Raw genomic sequence first — 13,894 nt, forward strand, 5'->3', positions numbered from 1 at the left:
TAATTTAAATAATTTATGAATTTAATCAAATTTTTATATTTTAATTAAAAAATTATTATTTTATATATATCAATTTAAACTCAATTTTAAGTTTAAATAAAAATAATCGATCTTAAAATCAAAAATAAAAATCAAATTTACTTTTTATTTAATAAATAAATTTAAACGAATAAATTTAAATAATTTAATTTTCTCAAATCAAATTTTAAATAATAAATTTTATGTTGATCATTGTCTACTCAATTACACCTTATACGTTCTGGCCCATATCAACTTGATCTGTTTAATATTTTAGTTTCAAAGTACCTTTGATTTCGACTTAATAAAAAATATTCTTCTCTTATCAATGAATCATGAGCTATATTACGTTGCTTAAGTAATAATAATTTGTATTCAAACATCAGTATTACTATGCCTGCAAAATTTAGTTTTTAAATTATTTAACTTAGTATACTATTTATAATTAATAAATTTAATTCAATTAATTCGGTATAAAATTAATCGAATAAATACTTTTATGTGAGAAAATCAACTTAATTTCAAGCTGATTCTTCTCTGCCACTTTGGATGAAAAATTTTGTCAAACAGGCAAGCAGGATATGGGGCTATTGGATGGTATAAAAAGACATGACACCCAAATCTTGAGACACATTCAGCATGCATTTTACCTCAAATTGTCAAGTTTCCAACAAGACTTGAGAGATTTCATACATAATATCCATTTGAGTGTACCAAGTACAACCAAACATTATTTGCTTCTGTTCCTTGCCTTACAACAAAAGCATATATAAACTAAGTAGGGAGAGAGGATCTTAAACATAGGCCAGCAGTTTGATGCTGGTTGTATCGATATGCTTCTTTGGATGAATGAAAACCATTTCAATTATCCAAAAAAGAATATGCTGAAGGGAAACCAATGTATGGATCACCAAGTGCAGTGAAATTGCCAGCCCTTGAAAATACAACCTACAATAGAATATACAGGAAAATCTGAGTTTTAAGCTGAAAGATAAACCAAGATTATGATCTTCCACCATATGAGATATTATGTAATGTGACAGAACATATTCATTGGTGTCTAAGGACTCTCCTCCTTTTCATGTTTATCCCATCAATGATATGAAATAAGAACTGAGTGCTTGGCAGAAATGTGTTGCAGATTCTAAAGCAATAGGAACCAGTCCATTTATGTTAATACATATTTTAAATTGTTTGTTAAAATGTAGTGTTGAAAGTGAGAACCCTTGTTGTTTGACAAGATTAAGGAGTCTAAGACTGTAGAATATGGTGTGTCATTATGTCAAACAGACATAGAGTTTACCTGGTAATCTATGAGGGTGCCTGTCTTAAAACCAGATGCACAGTAATCAAAATAGTATTCCCATGTCCGCATGAACTTCTCATCGAACCCCAGAGCCAGAACTTTGCTGAGAAGGAAAACAAATATTCCATCATCACATTTTGAAACAAATTTACTTTGGTTTTTTTATCGAACTTCTTATCGAACCCCAAAGACGATTTGCATGCTAATCAAAATCAGCAAAAATGTGTAAGAGAGAGTTGCATATGTACCTTTCATTTGCCAGGAAATTTTTTCTCCACCATCTCAGGGTGTGGTAATAACTAATTCCTATATTTTCCACATGCTCCACACTGCACTCGCAATAATCCTTCATGAATTAGTATTGTAGAACAAAGACAAGGTTTCTGAATATTGTCTAAACAACAACGGATGTTACCTGAATCTTGATGCATTAGCCATGGCAGTTAAAGTCCTATCTAGAGAAAGAAGGGTTCCACCAGGGAAGATATATTCCTTCAGAAAACCTGCTGTTTGCTTGATTTCTTTGGAAAGTACCTCTGGAATTGATATGAACTGAGAGAAAAAACAAAAGACCACTCTTGTCCATTAACCAATAGTTGGAACTTTGAAGTTACCATAAGCAAATAAGATAAGAGGGCATTACCTGAAGGACAAAAAGCCCATTCTCTGCCAATAATGAGTCACAGCATCTGAAAAACTCCTCAATATATTCTTCACCAACATGTTCTACCATCTCACTAAAGAATACAATTGCAAATATTAAAATTATTTGTCATGTGACGCTTAAATATAAATTTACTGGGGGCAATATATAACTTACACAGATACGATTCTGTCATATTTGTTCGTCTTGGGTAACTGGCGATAGTCGGAGAGAAGAAATTTGATGTTTCCCTGATGACAAAACTTGTTAAGTGAAAACAATCCGCAAAATGTTTTTCTTCATCAAGACTAAAAGAACAAGAAATATTTGCAGACTAGAGCCATTTTCACACATGGATACCTGAAGTCCAGCTTCCTTCACTTTTTCTTCTGCAAATTTCAGTTGCTCCTCTGATAGAGTGATGCCAGTGTATTTGCATCCTGTTCTTTTGACAGTTTCAATAGCTAAGATTCCCCAACCGCATCCAATGTCGAGAACTTCATGCCACTTCTCTATTCTTAACTATATGTATCAAAAAAGAACACAATCAAATAAATGATCATGGCAAAGGAAAAAAGAAGAATAACTATGAGACCTCAGACCATTGTAAATTCTCACTTTTTCAATTAGAGAACTGATTTTTCTGCGCTGTGCAACGTCCAGATGTTCTTCTCCCGTCTATAAAGTAACTTAATATGAGCATCAGATGCTAGAAGAATATAAAGTCCCAACATTACATGGAAAGATTCTTTTGTTCATGTTCAAGAAAAATTATATAAACTGGTATCCAGACCTGAAAAATTCCAGAAGAGTATTGCATTGTTTCACCCAAGTATAGAGTGAAAAGTCCATTACTCTGCAAACACAATTTGGGAGGAACTAATTAGCTTTAATTTGATAAATCCTGTTGCATATAGGCATTGTGAACAAAAGGACCTGTCTATGACCAAGGAAATCTTTAGCCTCAAGGCTCAAACATGATTTTTTTTTTTATTTTAACTTTAGTAGCACAGTCAAAAACTTAAAACTGACAAGGTCATCACAAAAGGAAATTGTGAATATTGTTCTTATGAAATTTTTCCCCTGCAATGCTGCTTCCCAATACTAAAGAGCCAAATTAATGTAAAACAGTAAATTGGAACAACTTCAGCACCTCCAACCATTACTCTTAAGATCTTGTTAATGATACAAAAAGAGAAAAATGCTTATAATAACCTATAATTCATTGTAATCTACAAGCACCAAATATAACAGAGAAAAACACGTTTGAGATCTTGGTTATGACACCATTATCATGCTATTTAACTGGAGATTTTTGTTTAGGGCTGCTTTGACTTGGACAGTTTATTCAAGGAGCAAAAGCTGAGTGTAAATATACACAGATTTTCACCACCAAGGACCATGATACTTTTGATAAAGGTTTTCTTTTTGATGAGGTTCTTGTATATGTAGGTTTCAAAATTGTGATTAGTGGCTAGTGCAAGGTAACACCAAAAGAGAAAGGCAACTATGTAATAAAAATAACATCTTGGAAGGTGAATACAAAATATGCTGTTCTAATACCATGAAATTGAGTCATGATTGCTTACCAGATCATAATGACGAGAAATGTTCCTGCGAGCCTGTGTAATAGTATTTTGCCTCAAGAGATGCTTCAAGAAATACTTTGCAGATGCTATACCAGCAGTGACCAGTGCAGGTGACCACCAAGTCCTGCAACCATTTAAGTGCCAATGCTTAATAAACCAACTTTATTTATGGATTCTACCAGTATCTCAATCTAGATTCTTCTCCAAGTTATAATAAACCTTCTTTTATTCTGTCCTGAGGCAGAAGAGTTCAACTCTTTATTGGCAATTAGTATCTGCAAAATTATCAATGAAGATTCTGATAAATTTTAAGTATCTAAATTGTACTATATTTATAGGAACAGATCTGGATAACCTTTTCTTACCCGGAAAAGATTAAGAAGACCTGATTCTTTATCAACGAAAGAAAAATCTCCATTGATATATGCATCTGCAAGGCCTATATCAGCTTCTTTCATAATCTGGAGGAAAACACATATAATGCTCATCAGCACTGATGACAATTGTGTGCCTTACCATGCCAGGTTCAAATTTTATAAACAAAAAGCACTCAGATTTTAATATTAACAACTAATCCAACTTGATAGGAAATTCAATTAGAATTCAAAATAAATGTCAAATATGAATTGGGAGTAAGTAATGTCTAGTGTCTACCCTCCAGTAAAACTGGGGATTGTGCACTTTCAGAACAGTTTTAAGAGGACACTTTTCCATGCTTCCTTTGAATGTGAGAATTCTGCCTCCTTCCTCTAAGAAACTGGTGAATGCCACATAGTAAATTGTATCAAATTCAAGAAAAAACATGTAGTGAAATTACAAAATGCTAAAAACATTGACTGGTTATTTTTAAGAACTTACATTACGCAGCCCAGTTGTATAAATTGTTGAAAGAATTTAGTAACAAAAAGACGTGCCGTTGTTTCCATGAAAGAGGGTGACATATGCTTTGGACTGTCCAGAACAGAAGAATGCTTTCCAAGGATACCATGTGCAGCATCGACACCAGCCTGAGAAGAAGAGCACCTCAGAAGAATGCTATTAGTGAATTTGTAACTTCATTGCAGCCTAAACTAAAGGTATTTAACTTACTGAAATAAAAGTGAACCATTGTTAGAGTTAGAAATAAGCAGAAATTACTGGCTAGGTACCTTTAATTCATCCTCATGGAAGTCATAGCCTGAAAGAATTGTAAACAGACTCAGATGAGAGGTAGTTGACATTATGCTATGTTATCTTATAATGAAAATACTAATAAAAGTTTAACTGTCAAGCTAATCAAGGTTTTAGATCACAAGGAATATAAAAGCACAGCGCATGACAGTGCCAGCAGGAATGGTTGACTATCATAAACTTATGATCCAAAATGTTAACTAAATAATGTAATATGGTCATCTAATCTCATGAGAAAAAATCTTACTACAGAACCAGATTCCTCTCTTCCCCTGAATTTGATTAAGCTCAAGTGAAGCTTTTGATGCAGCAACAGTGGGAATTGGATGGCCAGTCGACCACTTAAGCAAGGTATTGCCTGGGGTACGGTCTGGATTGAGAGTCACAAAAAATGGCTGACTTGGTTTCCCAACATTCTGAAAAAAGGGAACAAGAACCAGTCACCACTATTTAAGTTATAACCTGATAAACAACAAAGTATATTGGTAATTCTGATGAGATAAATGGTATCTTACAAGATTCTTCTGTGCTTCCCTAGATTTTAGGCAATACTAGCAAACTGAATATTTTTTAGATTCTGAACTGTGTGTGAAAATCATAAGTTAACATATCTAGTTTACTCAGAGAATTTGCTACAGACCTGTAGCACATTCAGCCAGTATGTTAAGCATGCTTTATTTTCTCTACTTCGAAGAAAATTCATTGCACTCCAAGCTGATCTGTCCTTGGGCATTAAATTGCTGTCACTGTGAAGGAAAATATCACTGCCAACAGAAACAATTGATCAGATTTCATGAATTTTAGTAGCTCAATTTCCATAAACTAAAGAAAATTCAAAATGATTATTGGCTATATGCAAATCATTCATTGAAAAGTTACAGACATAAGAATCATCCTTGGATTGAGAGTTCCCAATAAGAGGGAATTTCAGTATATACAAAATACATCTCAAATGATAAGAATGCATATTTTGTTTTCACAAGTTAAAATAGATTAAAGAGAATAAATACAAGTACCTGGAAGCATATTGGAATGCACCCAGTACTCTCTTTTCTTCATATGTTGCTTGGTTTCCTAATATTCTTAGGGCTGTGGGAGCATCAACAGCCATTACGCATCCATTGTACGTTTCTTGGAAACCATCTCCACAGACTATGGTGATACCTGCTAATCCATTTTTACAATTATCCTTGGAGGTCCATAAATCGCTGATAGGAAAAACGCGTTGCATCTAAATGGGAATTTACAAGAAAATGATGCTCAAAAGAAAAAAAAAATGTCATATTTTCCAGATAAATATTGAATGATGGATGGTTTTCTGTTTTCATTTTCCTTTGTCACATTAGGGTTATTTTCCATAATGCTAGAAGGGTAAATTTTCCCAACATTTATCCACTAGTTTGGAAAATATTCCTGATATAAAACTTAATACACAAATATGACAGGCAAGTACTCACCATTATCAGCAGGCAAAACAGAATTTACTTCACAACCAAGTTTAAATTGACAATCTCTACTCTCCAGCATGTCTCTGACCTGATTTAATTGAATTGGAATATATTTGTAGTTAGCTTACAGCAACAGAATCTTAAGCTTTATACTTTTGAACAACCTATTTCACAAATAAGATGAACATATAAGGGAATTGGACAGTTTCAGAAACTAGAAATGTGTACCTTTTTAACAAAATATGAGTGGCTTCTGATAGTTAACCACTGTGGATTCCCAAATAGCTGCACATGGAAATGGAAAAAAAATCAATAAACAAAATCGACATGATGCAACTTAAACCTACAGATTAGTGATCAAGACGATAATGCTTGAGAAATGATAGCCATAGGTACAGCTTGCCTTTTGGAAATTAATCAAATACCTGGTACAAATGATGATTGCGACAATATGAAAGAATGGAGAAGGCTGAAAAGCCCATAACCTCTTCCTGGGAGCAGGACAATACTGAACCACATATGGGAGCCTATAAAATTTCAATTGATTAATTCCAATAATTGGTATAAGAAAAGCTCAAGAATTGGATGAAATGTATAAATTCTTCAGCAGCTCACCAGATAAGAGTTCTTAAAATTTTCAGAGTAACCCTTAGAATTTATAAACTGCCCCAAGGTTTCATTTCGATCAATGTCTGGATTGTGCTCAAGTGATTCAAGGTAACTGCAAAACATGGAGGACTATACAGTTAAAATGGTAATAAAAAGAAATCTCAAATTGTCCAAATGTATATGACAAGACAATGAATGGCTAACCTGTTGACATCATTCCCGAACTTGGTAATTTCTCTGAGGTCTGGCCAATTGTAAGGATTCAACATTTTCCTCTTGTGTGCAAACTGGTTTGAATAGCCATATTGGCTGCACCACTCATAGCCATTACCTTTGTCATGGCTTACAGAGAATGAAACATCAGATGCTTCCACATCAACTCCAAGGCTATCAAACAACTCCAACATTGTTGGATACCTTGCCTGTCAAGTTATCCATATCATCATTTTTCTCAAATCCAAATTTATCCAAAGAAAATTACAGCAAAACATTAAAGCTTTGAAGTTTTATACTTACCTTTAATGGTTGAAATTTTAGGCTAAAATACTAAAAACAATCTTTGTACACTTCCATATTTCATTAATAAATTAAAAATTTATCTGAAACCCTAATGGATAAAATCTCTTCACAGTAAACATTTTCTTTGAATGATACTATGTGAAGCTTTTGTGGGTTCTAAAAATATTTGGACAAAATAACTTGCTAATCAAATTTAAAGGTTACAGTAGTTTAACATTTACAAATACAATTTGAAAGTGATTGTTAAAGCTGTCACACCATTAACAACCAATAGAAAATAAAGAAGCCCACGATCATGTACATGCGAGATAGTAACCAAATTAAAACTATTTGTTGGGAATTTCATGTATTTATAAGAAATATTGCATGTGTATTACATATATATATATATATATTAAAATGATGATAAATTTCACATGTTAATTAATTAGAAACACCTTAAGTATGTAATATATTAAGAAAAGCTTTATTTAAGAATGTTCATAAATCAAATCAAATCAATTTCGATTGAGATTTTTTAACTCTTGTTCAAAGTCGGATTTAATTCGATCTAATTAGATTCAAATAAGTCCAATATTATTCAACAAAAATATTTAAAATATTTATATTTTAAATTAATAAAAATTAAAATTAAACAAAAATAATATTCCAAGCTAGGTTAGACTTGGATTTGATTGAAACAGGTCAATTTCATGTCTACATACCCTTCCTAAAATTTAACAAAAATATATATTTATAGCTTAATATTTATGTATACATCAAACAAATAAGTTGAGTAATGTGTTTATATAAATAAATAGATATGTATATCATGAATATGTATATGCATACATATTTATTTGCAACAAGAGATCAATTTATATAATATAAATATAAAAATATTTTATACATTTTTATAATTATTAATTTTAATAGATCTAAAAAAATAAAAAAAATTAGAAAAATAATTTAATCACATCACTTAAATTTATTAAAATTAATAATTAAAAAATATATAAAAATTCTTTTTTATTTATTAGTAATATATTAATTGAGGTGGTCCATAGTCCATAGGCAAGCTTGAAGGCCTTCACGCACCAGGTGGCTCTCCCTCCAAGCGTGCAGCTAATATTTTTGTTATTAAAATTAAATAATTAAAAATTGCATTGAATTTTTTTTGCCAAGTGGTTGGTAGGTGGGAATTTCCCAAGAATCTTAAAGATCTGTCAAATACTGTACTGCAAATTGAATGAACTTTGTCCATAAGCAGGAAAGATACACTGAACTTCCCAAACACACAGTAACAGAGAAAAAAAGGAAATATCAGACCAAAAAAAAAACCTAAAACTGTTATTTTCACGATGTTTTACTAGAAACACAGATCAGCCAAAAGTAGCAGATGGACAGTAGGATTGCAATAATATATCTTTTTTTAGAAAGCTTGAAAATTTGGAACCTTGAGATGTACTGTTTTGCACTTGCCTGTAAGGCCTAGAGAAGAGTACCTATTTTGAGATGCCATTTCTTTTTAACAGGTTGGTCTCTGCCGCTCATTATGCACAGCAAATGACACAAAAATCAAGCATGAATTGAGCCACTCAATCCAAATCAAGCTACAGGAAACAAAAATGGAATCCCCACACCCTACAACTTCTGACCCACCAACCCATGGAGGATAAGATATGCTACAATTATGTGTAAGTACTAGCTAGGAATCTGAAGACTGTTTATCCTTTGGGTTGTTGGAAAACTTAAATTTCTGCAAAGCAATCTCAAAGCTAGGAGAGTGACTGATGGGACAATCAAAAACACTTAATATTATTGTGTTCTTTTTAAGGAAAATTAGTGTATCTGTATTTTTTTTCGTACATATTTTGCATACATAGAATACGTAAAGAGAAATTATTTGATTTAGCAGGATTATACATGTTTTATTTTTTAAATATATATTAAAAATATATATTATTATTTTAGTTTTGTCTGTAAGATTAAAAAATTTTATTTTTGGTGTATTAGATAATTTTTTATAGATAAATAAAACAACTCCTTTTTCTTCCATACATTGGTGTACGTAACCCATTATTAGTTCAATCAAAATAATTGCACTTTAAAAACCAAAAAAAAAAAAAAAATGCACTTTGCATTCAAAATTTTAATTTTAAAAAATATAATCTATTTAATAAAATAAGAGTTTAGGTTAAGCATTGACTTAAAAAATCAACGTATGTGGATTAAATGCATGAATCTATAAACTTTTTTTCCTTCAAAAAGTTTTTTTTTTTTTTGGAAGAAAACAATATTGTACAAGTAATAATAAGAAAAAAAAAAAACCAAATAATCTTTAATAATCGAATCAGAGGTTAAATAGGTCTGAAATTTTATGATTAAAAATTAAAAATATGATTTGAGTATTAAATAAATATTAAATATTATAAATAGCTAATAAAAACATATATTTATTTTAATATGGTACGATTACTAAGAAAAGCTAAAGATCAAAAGTTCGAAAAACATATACTAATGTTTAATTTAATGGTTTGATTACTAAAAAAAAATAAAGGATCAAAAGCTCAAAGCCAAAAAAATTTCCCAGTTAGAAAATAAAATTTAAAAAAAAAACACAAGAAAAAAAATGAAAAGGAAAGAAGAAACTTACAGGATTGAGAAACAATAAACCAAGGTCTAAGTCAATGCCATCAAAGGTAACAGTCTTGGCATGGCCACCAAGTTGCTCTTCTTGCTCATAAACCACGACGTTGACTCCAGCTTTGGCCAGAACGTAGGCCGAAACCAGCCCTCGGATTCCACCTCCGATCACGGCCACTCCCATTTCTGATATCACAGCCACCAGCACTCACTGCTACCCCTGCATTTTAAGTTGAAAATCAACTAAAGTAACAAATGAAAAGGAAATGCAATAGCGTATATTGACGACTTAATTGTCTTACGGCAAGGATAAGTATGCCTCAAATTTCTCCGTGATACTAATCAAACCTGACACAGTCAAAAAAACAATTCTATATGTGATTCCATATTGGTTTCTCAATGGTCATATATATAAGAAAATGTTTAACAGTAACTATCGAGGGAGGGGACCGACACTTGTTAACATATTTCTCTAGGATTCCAGGAAAAGAGTGCATTAAACGACAATTTATTTTTTTAAAATATGTTAAATGTTGAATCTGGTGGAATTTAATATTTTTCTAGAATGAGTCTATGCTGAGTAGATTAATTATTTTAATATAAAAATAATAAAATAAATAAAATTATTATAAAATTATTAAAATTAAATAAATATTATATTTTATGTATTGTTATTGTATTATTATTTTATTTTATTATAGATAATAAATGATAAAAAAATATTAAAAAATACATCCAATTATGATCTAATATCAAACAAACTCCAATTTGTATTCTTCAATTGAGAATCATTCCCACTTGGAGACAACTTTTACTATGTTATTAATTAATTTATGTATGAAAAAGTTATTAGCACTTTTATCTGTCTAAAGATAGTACCACTTAATCTTATATTTAAATAGTCTTTTATTTTTAATTAAATTTTATTGTTTAAAATATCAAAAAGTTTTTAATTTTTCTCTACTATTTTTGTAAAATTTCAAAAAAAAAATTACTTAATCTCAAAAGTATTCAAAAAATTTGTTTGTTTTTTTAAACAAACTTCCTGTTGGATTACTTTAAAATTTATAGAAAAAAGTTTATTTTTACTAAATATTTTATTAATAATAAATAAAATAATTTTATTGAAATACTTCCTAAATCTTTCCAACACTTTTAGTATGATTCTAAGAAAATTCATCACTTAGAAATTTCAAGCATCACTTGCAATTTTTTTAATTTCATCATTGTAAAAATTCTTATTTATTTCCAAATTTTTTAAAATTCACATGATACAAATAAATAAATATGATTAAAAAATTTAGAAATTTATTTGTCTAACAAATATTTTAGTTTTTTTATTTTACCAATTGATTAAAACATGTTCCTAATATGAAATTTTAAATATGTATGTAAATAAAAATAAATAAACAATTAATTAAAAAATAAAAATAAAAATATTAAAATAAAAAAATAAAAAAATAAAGAAAGACATTTGATTCTCATGTGTCGGTGACAAAGAAAAAAAAAAAGATTTTCTCCAAATCTATTTTTATTAAAGGATATCGTTGTCAAACGGAAGACATTTGATTCCCTGCATTCACATCATATCAAAAAGAAAGATATACATATAAATAATAAAAAATAATATGATAATTAAAAAAATAGAATCAAAATTTATTTTTCATAGAAATGAGTAGTTCGAGAAGATCAAAATTAAGATTTAATATGATTTTTTTTTATTTTTCACACAATAAATTTTAAAATTATAAGATATAAAATTTAATTTATTATTATTATTATTATTATTGTAGGTTCATAAAATATACAAAACAAGAGCGATTAAATAAAGAATTATAATTTCAAAGTCAGGAAGACCAAAAGGCCAGAGACTAAATGAACAAGAGAAAAGGCAATAAGGGAGTGAATTAGATTTGATAATTTAATATATAATATGATAATATGATATAAAAAATATAAAAATAATATGATTTAAAATTTTAAAAAATTATTAATAAATATAATAAAATTAAAAAATTATATTTTATATTTTATATTTTTATATTTTATATTAATATAAATTATAATACATAATTTTTATATAAAATATGATATAAATATAATATTTTATATAATATGATAACGCGAATTATCATCTCAAAAGTCTTATAAATTAAGCTTAATTAATTTGTGGAATTTGTACACTAACACCCAATAAGGAGATGACACGTGGAATTTGCGTTGAATTAGAAATGACCAAGAAGGTGGTTGTTGTTAGGAGGGGTTGCTTTCGATTGCTGACTCACCAATCTTGATCTGCTCTGGCGGAGTTGACGATGAAAGCATCACCGTCTAGAAGCTAATATATAAATCGCCCACCTGGGGTGATGCTCTACATTCCACATGTCGGCTGAACAATTTTTTTTTTTGTTTTTTTATTTTTTATTATATATTTTATTATAAAAAACATTTTTTAATAGTTAGGTCCACAACTTTTCCATGGGATCCATTTTTTTTTTTTAACTTTTCCACTATAGCTTTTTTATGAGACTATTTTTTTTATTTTTTATTATATAATTTTTTTGAAATCAACTTGATTTTTTTTTTATTTTTTTAATTGATCTGTTATATATTTTAAACTCACTTGATATCTATCAGGTGTTTTTTTTTTTTTAATTATTTATTATTTATTATTTATTTCATTTTTTATATAATCAATAAACAGTTTTTAGATTTTATTTTTTTATTGTCTTACTTGATATTAAATTTATGTCACGTGATGAGACACATTTATTGTTTTGGGTTTTTTTTTTTTCAATTTTTTTTTTTAATGATTCATAATTTTTTTAACATGTGATTCAATTTTTTATTCTATTTTCAGTGAGATCCTTTTTTCTTTGTTTTTTTTAATCTTTTTGTGTTTTGTTTTTTTATTTATTTTAAAAATGTTTAATATAAATTTTGGGACCCATTTGATATCAATTTTTTAATTTAAAAAAACTTAATTAATCTTTTATATATTTTTTATTAGTCTCGTTTAATACCAAAAGTTTGTTGGTTATTTTCGTAAGTATTAGTTTTTTTCTTTTTTATATATTTAATAAATAAATTTTTAGATTTTATTTTTTAATAACTCACTTGATATAAAAAAATACGTCATGTGTTAAGTAATTTAATTTTGTTTTGCTTTTTTATTTTTTTATGTTTACATTTTATTTCTTTTTATTTAATAAATATTTTAACATATTTTTTATTTTTTAAATGTTGGGCTCATTTGATATTATTATTAAAAATATAATTTTCTAATTACTTTTTCTTTTTTATTTTATAATTTTTAAAAATAATATTAGTATAAATGTCAATGTGACATCCGAAATTAATTTTTTTGTTCTTTTTTAAATCTTTTTTATTTTTAAGAAATCCATTATATAATTTTTTAAATAAAATAATTATTTTTTATGTTATATGCCAACCCATTTTTTTCACCATTTTTCTTTTTTATTTCTTTTTTGTATTTAACAAATATTTTTAATATTTTATTTTTTATGGTAGGTCTTATTTTATATTAATAATTAAATTTTTTTGTAATATTTTTGTAATTAAATAATTTTGCTAAAAATTCTATTAATGGAGATTTCAACTGGCATTCAAATTTGATATTTTCATATATTTTTTTTAAAATTTATGATATAAGAAAATTGATGCTTTAATCAATAAAATCAAATTGACTTCAAAAAAATTTACAATATAACCAAAATATAGTAAGTATAAAAAATAATAAAAAAGTAAATTAAAATAAAAAATATATAAATCTATGATATAAATTTTATAAGGAAAGCTTATCGTTGCTAATGTCGTATGGCAACTCAATCTTCTCTTTTTATTTTTTTACCTTTCCATCATTTTTAATTTTTTAAAAATTTTTCTTCTTTTATTATTTTTAATTAGATAACTTAAAAAGAAAAAATACATGTGAACACATGACACT

General features: G+C 28.2%; 1 protein-coding gene across 4 annotated transcripts; it reads right to left on the minus strand.

Annotated features, from left to right (window-relative positions):
- Positions 1–641: 641 nt before the first annotated feature.
- LOC111292171 (uncharacterized) lies at positions 642–10,312 on the minus strand. Of its 4 annotated transcripts, none has more exons than XM_022884426.2 (25): positions 10,230–10,312; positions 9,938–10,138; positions 6,988–7,205; positions 6,790–6,895; positions 6,600–6,701; positions 6,403–6,459; positions 6,184–6,262; positions 5,743–5,890; positions 5,367–5,490; positions 4,974–5,142; positions 4,705–4,733; positions 4,415–4,563; positions 4,211–4,313; positions 3,922–4,017; positions 3,776–3,831; positions 3,557–3,680; positions 2,761–2,823; positions 2,586–2,645; positions 2,328–2,489; positions 2,145–2,218; positions 1,968–2,061; positions 1,740–1,876; positions 1,573–1,653; positions 1,322–1,427; positions 642–966 (listed from the first exon to the last, which is right to left on the minus strand). In XM_022884426.2, exons 2-25 carry the CDS (start codon positions 10,109–10,111, stop codon positions 880–882), a joined length of 2,598 nt encoding a protein of 865 aa, XP_022740161.2. In that variant the 5' UTR covers positions 10,112–10,138; positions 10,230–10,312; the 3' UTR covers positions 642–879. The 4 variants fall into 4 exon arrangements, with proteins under 4 accessions (XP_022740161.2, XP_089601261.1, XP_022740155.2 ...); XM_089745135.1 differs by having other exon boundaries at positions 5,743–5,893; XM_022884420.2 differs by having other exon boundaries at positions 9,938–10,147.
- Between the last annotated feature and the right edge of the window lie 3,582 nt (positions 10,313–13,894).

This window comes from Durio zibethinus, chromosome 16 (assembly GCF_047325235.1).
Source record: "Durio zibethinus cultivar Kanyao isolate XHJ-2024 chromosome 16, ASM4732523v1, whole genome shotgun sequence".
Classification (NCBI taxonomy): Eukaryota; Viridiplantae; Streptophyta; class Magnoliopsida; order Malvales; family Malvaceae; genus Durio; species Durio zibethinus.